This window comes from Canis aureus, chromosome 36, assembly GCF_053574225.1.
Source record: "Canis aureus isolate CA01 chromosome 36, VMU_Caureus_v.1.0, whole genome shotgun sequence".
In the NCBI taxonomy this organism is placed as follows: Eukaryota; Metazoa; Chordata; class Mammalia; order Carnivora; family Canidae; genus Canis; species Canis aureus.
In genome coordinates this window covers 20,866,406-20,883,223 of record NC_135646.1, presented here as the reverse complement: position 1 = coordinate 20,883,223, position 16,818 = coordinate 20,866,406, and the positions used below count along the sequence as shown (strand labels likewise).

At 40.3% G+C, this 16,818-nt stretch overlaps 1 protein-coding gene across 17 annotated transcripts in view; it reads left to right on the top strand.

The window, feature by feature from the left end:
- The window catches only part of NIF3L1 (NGG1 interacting factor 3 like 1), a 54,102-nt gene that overhangs the window by 107 nt on the left and 37,177 nt on the right, over positions 1-16,818 (top strand). For 9 of the 17 annotated variants that reach the window (XR_013373063.1, XR_013373061.1, XR_013373064.1 and 6 more), the window contains exons 1-5: positions 5-280; positions 1,768-2,228; positions 3,053-3,215; positions 4,695-4,821; positions 6,831-6,969. Coding sequence is in view for 10 of the 17 variants with exons in the window: in XM_077885284.1 (XP_077741410.1) it covers positions 1,793-2,228; positions 3,053-3,215; positions 4,695-4,821; positions 6,831-6,969 (865 nt within the window). In the remaining 7 variants the exon portion in view is untranslated. Of the gene's footprint in view, positions 1-4; positions 281-301; positions 550-657; positions 682-1,767; positions 2,229-3,052; positions 3,216-4,694; positions 4,822-6,830; positions 6,970-9,721; positions 11,707-16,818 lie in introns of those variants that run through there. The other 8 variants (XR_013373067.1, XM_077885288.1, XM_077885287.1 and 5 more) reach the window with 5 other exon arrangements.

The window sequence follows — 16,818 nt, the reverse complement described above, 5'->3', positions numbered from 1 at the left end:
TGTGAGGGCGTTTCTGGGAAAGGAGGCAGAGGGGGGAGACGCGGGCCGGAAAGTGGCGTGTGGCTGGGGAGCCTAGGGCCCCCGGCGGGGAGGGCAGGAGTGCTGACTGGGAGCTTCCGGCGCGTCTGGCGTCTGCCTTGCCCTGGAAGCGGCCTGAAGTGGGACGGAAGTGAGAGGTAGCCGGCGCAGTGCAACAGGGTGCCGCTGGCTGGCTGTAGGGCGGGGGCGTGCCACGCTAGGCCTCGTTCCCCGCCGTCCCGCGAAACCTCGCGAGCACAACGTAAGCGGGGCCCTCTTCTCATTCTTGAGAGGGCGAAGCGACAGGGGTCGGGTACCTGGTTACACAGCCGCGGCCCTGCGAGTCGGGCTGGCTGCCGAGTGGGCGCCCCCCCACCCGCCGGCAAAGCCGCCCCCCGTTGTTCATGGCGTCAAGCCACGCCGCTTCGCTGCTTCCTGATCCGTGAAGTGGGAGGGTGGTGGTATTTTCAAGGGTTCTTTCAAATTTAGCCGTTGGCCCCCGCGGCCTCAGTTGCCCGCCCGCCAGCCTGGGTGAGTGCAGAGCGCAGCGTCGGTGCTTGGAATCCGGAGAGGAGAGTGGTATGAGGACCTGAGCTCTCACGCGACCCCAGGCCCCAGTGGGTTTCGGAGGCCCCACGTCCCTTCAGAGCAGACACTGAATAAGTGCGCACACCTCATAGTAAACATTTTTTTTGCTGAAAACATACTTTTTTTTTTTCAACGAATTTGAGCATATTTATTGAAAAAGTTTTTTGAAATTAGGTTATTAATATTTGATTAGATTTTCGGTTGGCTGTGCTATACCTTGTCAGTTATTATGCATATTATGAATGCTTTTCTTCAAAAATATAAATATTCCTGGATTTTTAATTTTCTCTTTATTTGTAGGACAGTGGGTGAATTCCTTTTTTTCTTTTCTTTTTTTTTTTTTTAAGATTTTTATTTATTTATTCATGAGAGATAGGCAGAGAGAGAAGCAGGCTCCATGCGGGAGCCGGTCGTGGGACTTGATCCTGGGTCTCCAGTATCACACCCTGGACCGAAGGCAGGCGCCAAACCGCTGAGCCACCCGGGCGTCCCTGTACCTGGATTCTTTTTTTTTTTTTAAGACTTTATGAGAGACACAGAGAGAGAGGCAGAGACGCAGGCAGAGGGAGAAGCAGGCTCCATGCGGGGGCCCCGACGTGGGACTTGATCCCGGGTCTCCAGAATCACGCCCTGAGCCAAAGGCAGATGCTCAACCGCTGAGCCACCCAGGCATCCCCTGTACATGGATTCTTAACTGGAGTTGACTCTTAGTTTAGTATAGGGCCTAGACACTGGAAATGTTTGTCAAGAAAAGCTTTATTTAGGACTTGGAAGGAAGGGTAATATTTAGAGAACTGGAGAAGGCAGGAGGATGATTAAAGCAAAGATGAGAAGAAAAGAACCAAGGTGTGTGTGGGGTGGAGAAAGTGGGGATGAACATTTGTGTATTATGTACCAAGCTCATGTTAGGTGACTTACACGTATTAATTCATTTGCTCCTGTGGTTAGCCTCTGATGTAGGCTGTAGCGTCTCCCGTTTTGTAAATGAAAACATAACCTCAGAGAGGGTAAATGACTGAGATACCACGTGCTGGTAGGTGGCCGACTCTGCATTTGAACCCAGGGGTATGTGACTATAGCTCTTTTGCTCCTGTGCTTTGCTCCCTCAAGGGTCCAGGCCTAAAGTATGTATCTGTACCATTTTCTGTGTTTTGGCTTCAGATACTCAGTGTTACCTGATTTCTGTATGTTGTCGTCTCGTGTACGCCTCATTCCCAGAACAGTCCGGCTTGTTCATTCCCTCATCTACAATTCTTGCCATTCCTCCATGGATTTAAAGGCGCTCCTTTGCTCCTTGAATGACTTTGCATCCCTCTCCCTTGCTGAGAGTTGGGACAATGTTGGCTTACTGGTGGAACCAAGCCCACCACACACTGTAAACACACTCTTCCTTACCAACGACTTGACTGAGGAAGTGATGGAGGAGGCGCTGCAAAAAAAGGCGGACCTCATTCTCTCCTACCATCCACCTATTTTTCGACCCTTAAAACACATAACCTGGAAAACCTGGAAGGAGCGCCTGGTGATCCGGGCTCTGGAAAACAGAGTTGGTATTTACTCTCCTCACACCGCCTATGATGCTGCACCCCAAGGAGTCAACAGCTGGTTGGCAAAAGGGCTTGGTGAGAAGCCTTTTATTTTTTCATGTTTAATATTTTCCCTACAAATGCTTTGAAATTTTAAAGTGTCTTGAATAGAATGTTAACTGCTTTATATGTGTGTACCATTATTTTATTTTTACCTATTTAAAAATAATGTGAAATCTGGCAGTTGTATTTGATAAGTTTTTATCCTTAATGAATAAGGAAAGCATAGGAAATCGTCATTGCTGTGAGTCCTCACTCATGGAACAACGTGCCTAGCACCCAGAAATTTGAGAAGTGCTTGTTAAATTGAGTCAAAAGCACAGACGTCTCCAGAATCTACTTCATATTGTCAGTAAAATAGATATCAGAGGTTTTTTTTTTTTTTTTAAGATATCAGAGTTTTATTGCTTACTCATGCTCCATGCAATGGAGGACTTTAACTTATGTGTTTTAGCTTTATTTTTTAGTAAGTTATTTTAGTTTACTCATTTGGAGCTGAAGCTTTTGTGATGACGTATCTGGATTAATGTGGTCAAGTAGATTATGAGCATTTGCAACCTGAATGATGATTTACATGAAGAAGTATAGGAAGCAGTCACAATTCTGTACATCCTTTAAGAATTCATGAGTCAAGTTTTTGTGATATTTAAGAGTTCTGGAAAATAATTTTGAAAGTAAATTTGGTTTTGTATGTCTGTGCTAAATCCCTAGAATATGGGGGCTCTTGGATGTATAGGTAAGAGATGTGTGTGTATATATTATATAAGTATCTGAGAATCAGTCTTTAAAAACTCATTTTTTAAAAGTTGTTCCCATAATGGTTTCTCTTTTTAATTAAAAAACACACAATTTTTCCCCAGGAGTTTGCACCTCCAGGCCCATACATCCTTCCAGAGCTCCCAACTACCCTACAACGGGAACACACAGAGTAGAATTCAGTGTTAATGGTACCGAAGACCTGGACAAAGTTATTTCTGCAGTGAAACGAATTGCAGATGTTTCTGTCACTTCTTTTTCTACTAGGTACGATATATTTTCCTCCTTTTTTATGTGTATTTGTATGAATCTTCCTTATAAATTCTATAACCCCAGTATTTAGGTCTGAAACAAATTGTTTTCCCCCAGGGCGGGTTTCTAAGGCAGCCTACTTCTCATTTGCATGTGGGTGCTCCATGGGACCCTTTCAAAACAATAAAAATGACAAGTAACACTGTTTTCTATGTGGGAAGGACTATGCTACACCTTTTACTTACAATATTTCTAATTCTCCTGTTAATGTTGAAAGGTGGTGGTTTTTACTTGAGAGGATATAGATATAGATATAGGTAAACCCTTAAAACAACTTTTGTTTTGAGATTGTATTTATTTATGAGAGACACAGAGAAAGGCAGAGACATAGGTAGAAAGAGAAGCAGGCTCCCTGCAGGGAGCCTGATGTGAGACTTGATCCCAGGACCCCAGGATCACGCCCTGAGCCAAAGGCAGATGCTCAACCACTGAGCCACCCAGGCATCCCTAGATAAACCCTACTGGTAACACATTACATAGGTTTACTCTCTCTCCTTTTTTTTTTTAAGATTTTATTTATTTGTTCATGAGACACACACAGAGAGAGGCAGAGACACAGGCAGAGGGAGAAGCAGGCTCCCTATCGTGACTCGATACCAGGACTCTAGGATAATGCCCTGAGCCAAAAGCAGATGCTCAACTGCTGAGCCATTAAGGTGTCCCTATAACAGTGGTTTCAAAGTGAGGTCTCTGGGTCAGCAACATCAGCATCACCTGGAACTGTTAGAAAGTTAAACTCTCAGATCCCTAATAGACCTACTGGATCTGAAACCCTGAGGGGAGAGTTCAATCTGTGTTTTTAATAAGTCTACAAGGAGATTTTTGTGGTGCCTGGGTGCACAGTGAGTTAAGTGTCCAACTCTTGGTTTCCGCCCAGGTCATAATCTCAGAGTCATGAGATTGAGCCTTGTTGTCAGGCTCCCCACTGAATGCAGAGACTGCTTGAGATTGTCTCTTCCTCTCCCTTTGCCCCTCTCTCTTGTGTTCTGTGTCTCAAATCTTAAAAAGTCTGCAAGGAGATTTTGATGCATGCTGAAATTTGAAAAATATTATTCTAGAAAATAGTTTGATTTGGGATTGAATCCTAAATTTCATGTAATCTAATCTATCTTATAGGAGGTTGTAAACCATAGATCGTTCAAAATATGTTTCACAGGGTGCTTGGGTGGCTCAGTTGGTTAAGCATCTGATTAAGCATTCGAGTCTTGGATTCAGCTCAGGTCTCAGGGTTACGAGATTGAGCTCCTGTGGCAGTGAGGTCCAAGTTCAGCACAAAGTCAGTTTGGGATTTTCTCACTACCACCCCCATCCCATTTTCCGTGAGCACACTCTCTTACTCTCTTTTTCTCTCAAGTAAACAAAATCTTTACCAAAAACTACATCTCATTTACATTTATCCTAAAGCAGCAAGTGATTTTTTTTTTCTTTAAATAGGACTGATAATGAAGAACAAACAAGGATTAGTCTGAATTGTAGTCAGGAGGCTTTGATACAGGTGGTGGCATTTCTTTCCCAGAGCAAACAATTCTATCAGAAGACTGAAATTCTGTCACTGGAGAAGGTAATAAAAATATATTACTGTGCATTTTTATTGATAGATCATTATCAATTGTTAGATTGACCGGCTATTGACTTTTACATAAAGAAGCACAAGGTGGTGTTGAGGGATAAAATACCCTGGAGAATATATTGAGAAAGGGAGACATGCCAGGAGTGGGAAAGTGTTGGTAGATGTTTTAGTTCATTCAGGCTGCTATAACAATTTGGGACAAAATACCCCAGCTTATGAATAGCTTATGAACAACAGAAATTTATTTCTTACAGTTCTGGAGGTTATGAAGTCTAAGATCATGGTATCAACGGATTTGGAGTGGTATCTGGTGAGGGCTCACTTCCTGGTAGTCCAGCATTGCCTTCTCTGTGTGTCCTCACATAATGGGAAGGACTGGGATCTGTCTTGGAGCCTATTTTAGAAGCAAACCCCAGTCATTTCAGCTCCCCTCTCATGACTTAAGTACCCTCCCCCAAGGTCTCTGCCTCCTAATACCATCGTCTTTGGGGGTTAGGATTTCAGCATATGAATTTGTGTGGACAGACACATTCAGGTCCTAGCAGTGTAGTATATATATGTGTGTGTGTATTTTTTTTTTTAAGTTCTGGTTTTGGGGGTACCTGAGTGGCTCAGTACATTAAGTCTCTGACTTGATTTTGGCTCAGGTCATGATCTCAGGGTCATGAGGTAGGGTTCTATGCTGGGCATGGAGCCTGCTTAAAATTATCTCTCCCACTCCCCTCCCACTCACATGTGCACTCTCTAAAAAATAATTTTAAAAATTCTGTTTTTTTATTGAAGTATAGTTGATACCCAGTATTACATAGCAGTACTTTTTAGGGTTAGAGACTCAGTTACAGGTTCTATCCCTTTTATACCCTCTGCCTGGACCATTTTATTTGCTCCTTTTACCTGACTACAATTCATAAGATGATTCCTGTATCTTGATGTTCTGGCTCAGAATGCTTTCTTAAGATAAAAAGTTTAAAAACCCATATTTCCAAGGACTCTCTGGACATTTCCACTTAATGGATCCCACAGGTACTTCAGCACATAACAAATATTGACCTCGTCCTCTATATATTTATTTGTTTATTTATTTATTTTTGAGAGAGAACGTGTGCACCCGTGAAAGCAGGGTTTGGAAGGAGGGGCAGAGAGAGAGAAAGAATCTTCAGCAGGCTCCACCCTGAGATTATTACCCGAGCCAAAATCAACAGTTGGACACTTAACTGACTGAGCCACTCAGGTGCCCCTACATCAACCCTTTACATATTTTTTCTATTTCATTGATGGCATCATCATCTACCTTACTTTCCAAGTTTCTGCAACCTGCTTTGCCTCTCCTAAATCCAAGCCCTGCTTAGTTTGTCCCCAAGTCTGAACTGTTTCTCTTCTTTATTTGCTTTGTCACCATAGTACTTGAAATTCTGATCTTTCATCATCTGGGACATGAGTAGTCTTGCTAGTGAGCCCCTACAAGAGACAGCCCATGATTTTTAGCATAATGTACAAAGCCCTTCATGACTAGCTATGGCTTCTGTCCCCATCCCTTGCTCTGCACACCAGCTATAGTGTCTGAGCTCATGCCTTTACACATTTCACCTATCCCTTTCCTACCACACTGCACCTGACATCACTCCTTTCTTTTTTTTTTTTTTTTTTTAAACTTTTTTCTGGTCTGGGAAACACAAGTCCGTAAAGCCTTTGATTCCACTTCCTCCAAGTACTCCCACCTGAACTCCCAGCTCATTTATTTTGTCATTGCTTTGGCTCCCATAAAATAGTACCTCTCTTGTATTTAAGCACTTTTATTGTGGTTAGTTAACTAAACATTTGCCTTTACAGAACACTGAGCTCCTAGAAATCAGAGAATGTTTTTGTCATTTTGCATAACCAAACCTTAGCCTGGTACTGGGTATAGTAAGCTCACAGTGCATATTTTATTGTCCTCAGCATTTGCTGTTTGTTTTCTAGGACTGAAATGGACAGTTTTTCTAACTTCTGTTTCTCTTCAGCCTCTGCTTCTACACACTGGAATGGGACGGTTGTGCACACTGGATGAATCTGTTTCCTTGGCAACCATGATTGATCGAATCAAAAGGCACCTTAAACTATCTCATGTTCGCCTTGCTCTTGGGGTAGGAAGGACCTTAGGTAAATATGTACTGTTTATTTGTCCAGTGTACCTACTAATGTAGTATTATGTAGTATATGGGCCAAGTTATAGCTCTTGGTTATATTAATATAAGTGACAGGAAACATTAGTTCACAGAAGATGGATGGTTTATTTTATCAATCAGGGTGGGCTCGGTTATCTCATTGGCTCAAACAAGATTTATGTCTCTCATATTTGGTGTTCATTTCAAGTCAGCAGAAATCTCTTCACCATAGGCTGATCAGTGTTGCAGAGGAGGCATTTCAGAGGGTCTTAAACACATCAGTTAAACATTCTAGCCTGGAATGTTTTCTGTTCAACTCTTGTCCAGAATTAATCACACTGCCAGTACAAGTCAGGGCATGAAATGTAGTCCTACCATGGGCCACGAAAAGAGCTGTTAATTATTATTGCTCTAATTATAATGCAAATATTATATTTTACAATACTGGTGATATTTTATAGTGAGGTGATAAATAGTGATCCACTACAGTTTGAGTCTTGTAGCCAGTGTCTTATCTTTTGGCTTTTCCCAGTATCTTGGGGAACAGAAGAAAGGAACAGAATAGGGCAGTCCGGGTGGCTCAGCGGTTTAGTGCCTACCTTCAGCTTGGGGCGTGATCCTGGAGACCCGGGATCAAGTCCCACGTTGGGCTCCCTGCATGGAGCCTGGTTCTCCCTTTGCCTATGTCTCTGCCTCTCTCTCTCTCTCTCTCTCTCTCTTTCTTTGTGTGTGTGTGTCTCTGTGTCTCTCATGGATCATGAATATCTTTAAAAAAAAAAAAAAAAAAAAGGAACAACATTTGTTGGGCCTAGCAACATACTGAATGTCCTAAGTATGTGAATTCCTACTGCAGAGGCAGTGAGTGGAGCATAGTTGTTATGAGTGTAGATTCTGAATGACTTGGGTTCAAATTCATCTGTCCTATTCGCTGCATGACTTTGACAAGTTATTTAACACCCCTGTGTCATGGTAGTCTCATCTGTAAAAACTGCAGTAATAATAAAACCTGACTCATCAAGGTAGTATAATCCATGTGACAGGGCACAGTGACTGGCACACATTAAGTATAGTACATGTTAGCTGTGTGGTAGGATTATTATTCCCATTATATTACAGGTGAAAAAATTGACATTCAGAAATATAGGTAACTTAGTCCACAACAACTCATGGGAGTTAGTTTCCAAAGAAAATGGATGGTAGAGATGAGATTTGACTTCTGATCCAACTCCAAAACTGCTTTTTTGATTATTTTCTTTAAGACTTAAAATTTTTATTTGATTAATTATTTTTAAAGATTTATTTATTTATTTTAGAGTGCATGGGCATGTGTAGAGGGGTGGAGAGGGGCAGAGGGAGAGAGAGACAATCCTAAGCAGACTGTACCACAGGGAGCTGGGAGTGAGGCTTGATCTCATGACCCTGAGATCATGACCCTAAGATCAAGATCTGAGTTGAAACTCAGAGTCGGATGCTTAACTGTGTCACCCAGGCATCTCTGTTTTATTTTTTTTTAATTAAAGTGTAGTTGACATATAATGTTTCATTAGTTTCAGGTGTACAACATAATGATTCAGCAAGTGCTCACTAGGTGTGGCCACCAATCTGTCACCATACAATGCTGTTAAAATACCATGAACCATATTCCCTATGCTGTACCTTTTGTCCTCATGACTTATTCATTCTGGAAGTGTCTCCTAACTCCCCTTCACCTATTTTGCCCATTCTCCCTCCGCTCTGGCAACCGTCTGTTCTCTGTATTTATGGGTCTCCTGCTTTTTGTTTTTTTAGATTCCATATATAATTCCTCATATGGTATTTGTCTTTCTCTCTCTGACTTTTATTTCACTTAGCATAAAACCCTCTTCGTCCATCCATGGCAAGATCTGCTTTTTTGTGGCAGAGTAAATGTTCCATTATGTGTGTTTACTGCATCTTTGTCCATTCATTTATTGATGAGCATTTAGGTTGCTTCCTTAGCTTGGCTGTTGTAAATAATGCTGCAGTAGACATAGAAGTACATATGTCTTTTCATGTTAGTGTTTTTACTTTCCTTGCATAAATACCTAGTAGTGGAATTATTAGGTCATGTGGTATACATATTTTTAATTTTTTGAGGAATCTCCATACTGTTTTCCACAGTGACTGTACCAGTTTGTATTCCCATCAACAATGGATGAGGGTTCCTTTTTCTCCCCTCCTCAGCAACACTTGTTATTTCTGGTCTTTTTTACTTCAGCCTTTCTGATAGGTGTGAATGATACTTTATTGTGGTTTTGATTTGCATTTCCCTGATGATGAATGATATTGAGCATCTCTTCACATATCTGTTGGCCATCTTTATGTCTTTGGAAAAATGTTAGTTCAGGTCTTCTGCCCATCTTTAAATCGGATTATTTGAGGTTTTTGTTTTTTTTTCCTTAGTGTCAGTTGTCTAAGTTCTTTTATATATTTTGGATGTTAACCTGTTATTGGATTCATCATTGCAAATGTCTTTTTCCATTCAGTAGATTGCCTTTTTCATTTTGTTGATGGTTTTCTTTGCTGTGCAAAAGTTTTTTTATTTTGATGTGGTCTCAATAATTTATTTTTGCTTTTGTTTACCTTGCCTGAGAAGACCTATCTAGAAAAATATTGCTAAGGCTAATGTCAGGGAAATGACTGCTTATGATTTCTTCTAAGAGTTTTATGGTTTCAGGTCTCACATTTAGGTTTTTGTTTTAGTTTTTTTTGTTTTCTTTTTTTTTTAGGTTTTTTTTTATTCACTCTTGAGAAACACCAGAGAGAGAGAGAGAGAGAAAAAGAGAGAGAGAGAAGCAGAGGGAGAAGCAGGCTCCATGCAGGGAGCCTAAAGTGGGACTCGATCCTGGGTCTCCCAGGATCACGCCCTGGGCTGAAGGTGGCGCTAAACCGCTGAGCCACCCCAGCTGCCCTCACACTTAGGTTTTTAAACTGTCTTGAGTTTGTTTTTGTGTATGGTGTAAGAAAGTGGTCCAGTTTTATTCTTTTATGTGTAGCTGTCCAGGTTTCCCAGCATCACTTGTTGAACAGACTTTTTCCCATTGGATATTCTTGTTTCCATTATCAAAGATTAATTGACCAAATATAAATGTGGGTTTATTTCTGGCTTCTATTCTGTTCCATTGATCTATGTATCTGTTTTTGTACCAGTACTGTACTGTTTTGATTATTAAACCTTTGGTATATCTTGAAATCGGAAAGTGTGGTGCCTCCAGCTTTGTTCTTCTTTTTCAAGATTGCTGTATCTATTCAAGGTGTTTTTATGATTCCATACAATTTTGAGTATTTGTTCTAGTTTTGTGAAAAATGATATTGGCATTTTGTTAGGGATTGCATTGAATCTGTAGATTGCTTTCAGTAAGTATGGACATTTTAACAGTATTCTCCAAATCTATGATAATGGAATCTCTTTCCATTTGTGTTATATTCAATGTTTTCTAACAGTGTGTTATAGTTTTCAGAATAGAGAACTTCGACCTCCTTGGTTAAGTTTATTCCAATTTTATTCTTTTTGGTGCAATTGTAAATGGAATTGTTTCCTTAATTTCCCTTTTTGCTACTTCATTATTAGTGTATAGAAATGTAACATATTTCTGTATATTAACTTTGTATTTTGCAACATTATTAAATTCATTTATTACTTTTAATCATTTTTTGGTGGAGCCTTCAGGTTTTCTATGTATACCATTATGTCATCTACAAATAGAGTTTTATTTCTTTCTTATCAGTTTGGATATGTTTTGTTTTTTGTTTAATTTCTATGACTAGGACTTCTGGTGGAAGAGTGGGCATTCTTATCTTACTCCTGATCTTACAGGAGAAGCTCTCAGTTTCTCATCATTGAATATGATGTTAGCCATGGGTTTTTCATATTATAGCCTTTATTATGTTGAGGAATGTTTCTTGTAAACCTGCTTTGTTGAGCAGATGTTGAATTTTGTCCAGTGCCTTTTCTGTGTCTCTTAAGATGATCATATTATTTTTATCCTTTGCTTTGTTAATGGGGTAAATTACATTGATTTTATGACTATCAAAGCATCCTTGCATCCCTGGAATAAATGCTGCCCAATCATGGTGAATGTATTGTTGAATGTGGTTGGCTAATATTTTGTTGAGGATTTTTGCATCCATGTTCACCAAGAATATTGGCCTGTAGTTTTGGAGTGTCAGGTTTTGGAATCAGGGTAATGCTGGCCTTGTAGAATGAATTTAGAAGCTTTCCTTCCTCTTTTATTTTTTGGACTAGTTTGAGGAGAATAGATACTAACTCTCTTTAAGTTTTTGTTAGAATTCATCTGTAAGTTCATCTAGACTTGTATTTGTTGGGAGTTTTTTGATTACCAATTCAATTTCTTTACTAGGAATCAGTCTGTTCAGATTTTCTACTTATTCCTGATTTAATTTTGGAAGATTGTGTATTTCCAGGAGCTTATTCATTTCTTCTGGATTGTTCAATTTGTTGGCATGTAATTTTTCAAAGTAGTCTCTCATCCTTTTTATTTCTGTTGTGTCAGTTGTTACTTCTCTTTCATTTCTGATTTTTTAAATTTGGGTCCTCCTTGTTCTTCTTGATAAGTCTGGCCAAAGGTTTATCAATTTTATCTTTTCAAAGAAATGGCTCTTGGTTTCATTGATCTTTTCCTTTTTTTTTTTTTTTTTTTTAGTCTCTTTCACTTATTTCTGCTCTTATCTTTTATTTCCTTCCTTCAACTGACCTTAACCTTGGGTTTTGTCCTTTTTCTATTTCGAGTGTAAGGTTAGATTGTTTACTTCAGGTATTTCTTGTTTCTTGAGGCAGGCCTTCATCACTAAATTTTTTTTAGAACTGCTTCTGTTGTGTCTCAGATTTTGGACTGTTGTGTTTTCATTTTTATTTGTCTATATGTATCTTTTTATTTTTTCTTTGATTTCTTTGTTAACCATTGGTTGTTTAGCTTTTATATGTTTGTGGTTTCTTCCAGTTTTTTTTCTTGTGATTGCTTGCTAGTTTCATGTTGTGTGGTCAGAAAAGACCCATGATACGATTTCAGTCTTAGATTACTTAATTAATTAATTAATTTATTTATTTATTTTCAGTCTTAAATTTATTAAGATTTGTTTTATGTTCTCATGTGCTTTATCCTGGAGAATCTTCCATGTACACTTGGAAAGGTGTATTCTGGACTTTTTTTAGATAGAATGTTCTGTGTATATCTGTTAAGTCCATCTGGACTAATGTGTTGTTCAAAGACACTGTTTCAGGGATCCCTGGGTGGCGCAGCGGTTTAGCGCCTGCCTTTGGCCCAGGGCGCGATCCTGGGGATCCAGGATCGAATCCCACGTCGGGCTTCCGGTGCATGGAGCCTGCTTCTCCCTCTGCCTGTGTCTCTGCCTCTCTCTCTCTCTGTGACTATCATAAATAAATAAAAATTTAAAAAAAACAAAACAAAACAAAGACACTGTTTCATTATGGATTTTCCACCTGGATGATTTATCCATTGATGTAAATGGGTGTTAAAGTTCCCTACTATAATGGTATTACTGTCAGATTTTCCCTTTATGTCAATATTTGCTCTGTGTATTTAGGTGCTCCAATGTTGGATGTAGATATTTATAATTGTTATATCCTCTTTTTGCATTGATTTTTAATCATTATGTAATGCACTTCTTTGTCTCTTGTTAGTCTTTGTTTTATTTTTTTTTATTTTTTTTATTTTTTTTTTTAGGTTTATTTTTTTTTTTTAATTTTTATTTATTTATGATAGTCACACACAGAGAGAGAGAGAGAGAGAGAGAGAGAGAGAGAGAGGCAGAGACACAGGCAGAGGGAGGAGCAGGCTCCATGCACCGGGAGCCCGACGTGGGATTTGATCCTGGGTCTCCAGGATCGCGCCCCGGGCCAAAGGCAGGCGCTAAACCGCTGCGCCACCCAGGGATCCCTTAGTCTTTGTTTTAAAGCGTATTTTGTCTATGTGTTGCTGCTTCAGCTTTTTTTTTTCTTTTATCTTTTGCTTCCATTTGCATGGAATATCTTTTTCCATTATTTCTCCTTCAGTTTGTATGTGTTTTTAGGTCTGAAGTGAGTCTAAAGGCAGCCTATAGTTGGGTCTTGTGTTTTATCTGTTCCACCACCCTAAGTTTTTTGATTGGTGCGTTTAGACCATTTACATTTAAAGTAATTACTGGTAGTTATGTACTTGCTGTTATTTTGTTCATCCTGGTTGTTTATGTAGTTCTTCTCTGTTCCTTTCTTCTTCTCTTGCTCCCTTTTCCTACAATTGATGATTTCCTTTAGTGTTATACTTGTTTTTTTTTCTCTTTTTGTGTATCTGTTATAGGTTTTGTGATTACCAGGAAGTTTATTTATGGAATCCTAAGCATATAGCCATTTATAATTTTTAAAAGTTTTTTTTTTAATTATTTATGATAGTCACACAGAGAGAGAGAGAGAGAGGCAGAGACACAGGCAGAGGGAGAAGCAGGCTCCATGCACCGGGAGCCCGACGTGGGATTCGATCCCGGATCTCCGGGATCGCACCCTGAGCCAAAGGCAGGCGCCAAAATGCTGCGCCACCCAGGGATCCCAATTTTTAAAAGTTTTTAAAATGAAATTTATTTATTTGACAGAGGCAGGGGGAGCAGCAGGCAGAGGGAGAGGGAGAAGCAAGCTCCCTACCCAGCAGGAAGCCTGATACTAGGCTTAATCCCAGGACCCTAGGATCATGACTGGGGCCAAAGGCAGATGCTTAACTGACTGAGCCACCCAGGCACCCAGTCATCTATAATAATTTGATGGTCACTTAAATTGGAACACTTTTTTAAAAAAGATTCATTTGTTCATTTTCAGAAAGCAAGCAAATGAGGAGAGGGGCAGAGGGAGACAGAATCGTAAAAGCAGACTCCCCACTGAGCACGGAGCCTCATGTGGGGCTTGATCCAAGGACAACCCAAGCCAAAATCAAGAATTGGCTGCCAGGGGATGCCTGGGTGGCTCAGTGGTTGAGCATTTGCCTTTGGCTCAGGGCATGATCCCTGAATCTGGGATCAAGTCCCACATTGGGCTCTCTGTGGAGAGCCTGCTTCTCCCTCTGCCTGTGCCTGTGCCTCTGCCTCTGTGACTCTCATGAATAAATAAATAAATCTTAAAAAAAAAAAATTGGCTGCCCAGCTGACTGACACACCCAGGTGCCTCAGTTGGACCACATTTTAAAAGGACTTTTTTTTTACTCCCTCCTCCATATTTTTGTATATGTTATTTTATATCTTTTTATTTGTAACTTTCTTCTAATTATGGATTTTTCTTTTCCACTTAAGGAAGTTAATATTTTTTGTAAGTCTGGTTTAGTGGTGATGAGCTCCTTTAACTTTTGCTTGTCTGGGAAACTCATTTTATATCTCCTTCAAATCTGAATGAATATCTTGCCAGGAAGATTATTATTGATGGTAGGCTTTTTTCCATTTGGCACTTTAAATATATCATGAACATTCCTTTTTGGCCTGTAAGATTTCTCCTGAAAATCAGCTGATAGCATGCTAGGGTTTTCCTTATATATAGCTTTTGCTTTTCACTTGCTTCTTTTAAAATTCTCTTCTAGTCTTTGACATTTCAATTATTATGTGTCATGGAATGGACCTCCTTGGGTTCATCTTTTTGGAACTCTCTGTGCTTTCTGAACTTTGATGTCTGCTTCCTTCTCTAGGTCAGGGAAGTTTTCAGCTATTATTTTTTCAGATAAGTTTTCTGCCTCTTTTTCTCTTCTCCTTCTGGGACCTACATAATGCTAATGTTTGTTAGCTTGATGTTGAAGAGATCCCTTCACGTGTCCTCATTAAAAAATGTTTTTCTGGGATACCTTGGTGGCTCAGCAGTTGAGTGTCTTCAGCCCAGGGTGTGATCCTGGAGTCCTGGGATTGAGTCACACATCAGGTTTCCTGCATGGAGCCCACTTCTCTCTCTTCATCTCTCATGAATAAATCAATATTTTATTCTATTCATAGAGACAGAGAGAGAGGCAGAGACACAGGCAGAGGGAGAAGCAGGCATCATACAGAGAGCCTGACGTGGGACTTGATCCAGGGCCTCCAGGATCACACTCTGGGCTGCAGGCGGCGCTAAACCGCTGTGCCACCAGGGCTGCCCAAAATCAATAATATCTTTAAAAAAATTTTTTTTCTTTTGCTCTTACAGGTTGAGTGTGTTCCATTACCCTGTTTTTCAGATTGCTGACCTGTTCTTCTGCATGCACTAATCTGTTGATTTCCTCTACCTTTTTTTCATTTAAGTTATATTCTTCAACTCTCATAGAGAGTTCTGTCTTTTATATTTTTTATATTTTCTGTCTCTTTGTTGAAGTTCTCACTGAATTGTTTTACTCTTCTCTCTAGTCTGGTAACCGTCTCTATGACCATTATTTTAAACTCTTTACCTGGCAATATTGTTTATTTTTGTTTCATTTAGTTCTTTTCTGAGGCTTCATCTGTTCTTTCATTTGGAATATATGTCTCAGGCTCCTCGTTTTGCTTGACTTTCTGTGTTCATTTCTATGAATCAGGAAGAACAGGTACTGCTCCTAAACTTGAAGGAATGGTCTTGTGTATGGGCCTTCCTGTATAGTAGACTGTGTGTGATTTTTGGCTGGCAGCAGCAGTGTCTAGCATGGACTGGGAGTCTCAGGGCACTCTGCACTAGGGCTTTCCTAGTGGGATGTCGGTAGCTAAAGTGGGTATTGACTGGGATGGTCCCAAAGCTCTCAGAGAATGCCGTGGCAGGACAACTGAAGCTAAAGTGAGTGTAAGCCAAGTGTCTCAGGGTGTTCTGTGCAGTGGGTGCCTCATTGGCGCAGCTGGAATGGAGGTGGGGCTTGGGCTAGGGAGGTCCCTAAAGCACCCTGGCAGGACAGCTATAGCTGAAGGTGGGTATAGGCCAGGGGATCCCAGGGCTCTCTGTGCAGAGGGTGCCCTCAGTCTCTTTTAAAATACCCCCAGGTGTGCCTGGATGGCTCAGTCGGTAAAGAGTCTGACTTGATTTTAGCTCAGGTCGTGATCTCAGGGGCCTGGGATCAAGCCCTGTGTCAGGATCTGTGCTTGGTGTAGAGTCTGCTTGAGGATTCTCTCTCTTTCCTCTTCTCCTTATCCTGCTCACACATGCACACACTCTCAAATAAATCTTTAAAATATTTCAAACAGAGTAGTCACTAATGAAGTGCCCATTCTAGAAGCCTTAAGGGCTAAATAATTGTTGGATTTGGGCTTCAAAGTTTCTGTTATTTTATTCTTCAACTCTTCAGATGGTCTTTTTTTTTTTTTTTTTTTTTTAAGATTTTAGTAATTTATTCAGGAGAGTCACACAGAGAGAGGCAGAGACACAGGCAGACGGAGAAGCAGGCTCCATGTGGGAAGCCTGATGTGGGACTTGATCCCAGGACTCCAGGATCACGCCCTGAGCCAAAGGCAGATACTCAACCACTGAGCCACTTGGGTGTTGGGTGTCCCTATTTATTTATTCATGTCTCTCTCTTTCTTTCTTTCTTCCTTTCTCCTTTCTTTCTCCTTTCTTTCTCCTTCCTTTCCTTCCTTCCTTTCCTTCCTTTCCTTCCTCCCTTCCTTTCCTTTCCTTTCCTTTCCTTTCCTTTCCTTTCCTTTCCTTTCCTTTCCTTTCCTTTCCTTTCCTTTCTTTTCTTTTCTTTTCTTTTCTTTTCTTTTCTTTTCTTTTCTTTCTTTCTTTCTTTCTTTCTTTCTTTCTTTCTTTCTTTCTTTCTTTCTTTTTCTTTCTTTCTTCATTTTATTTATTTATTCATTCATTCATTCATTCATTCATGAGAACACAGAGAGGGGCAGAGACACAGGC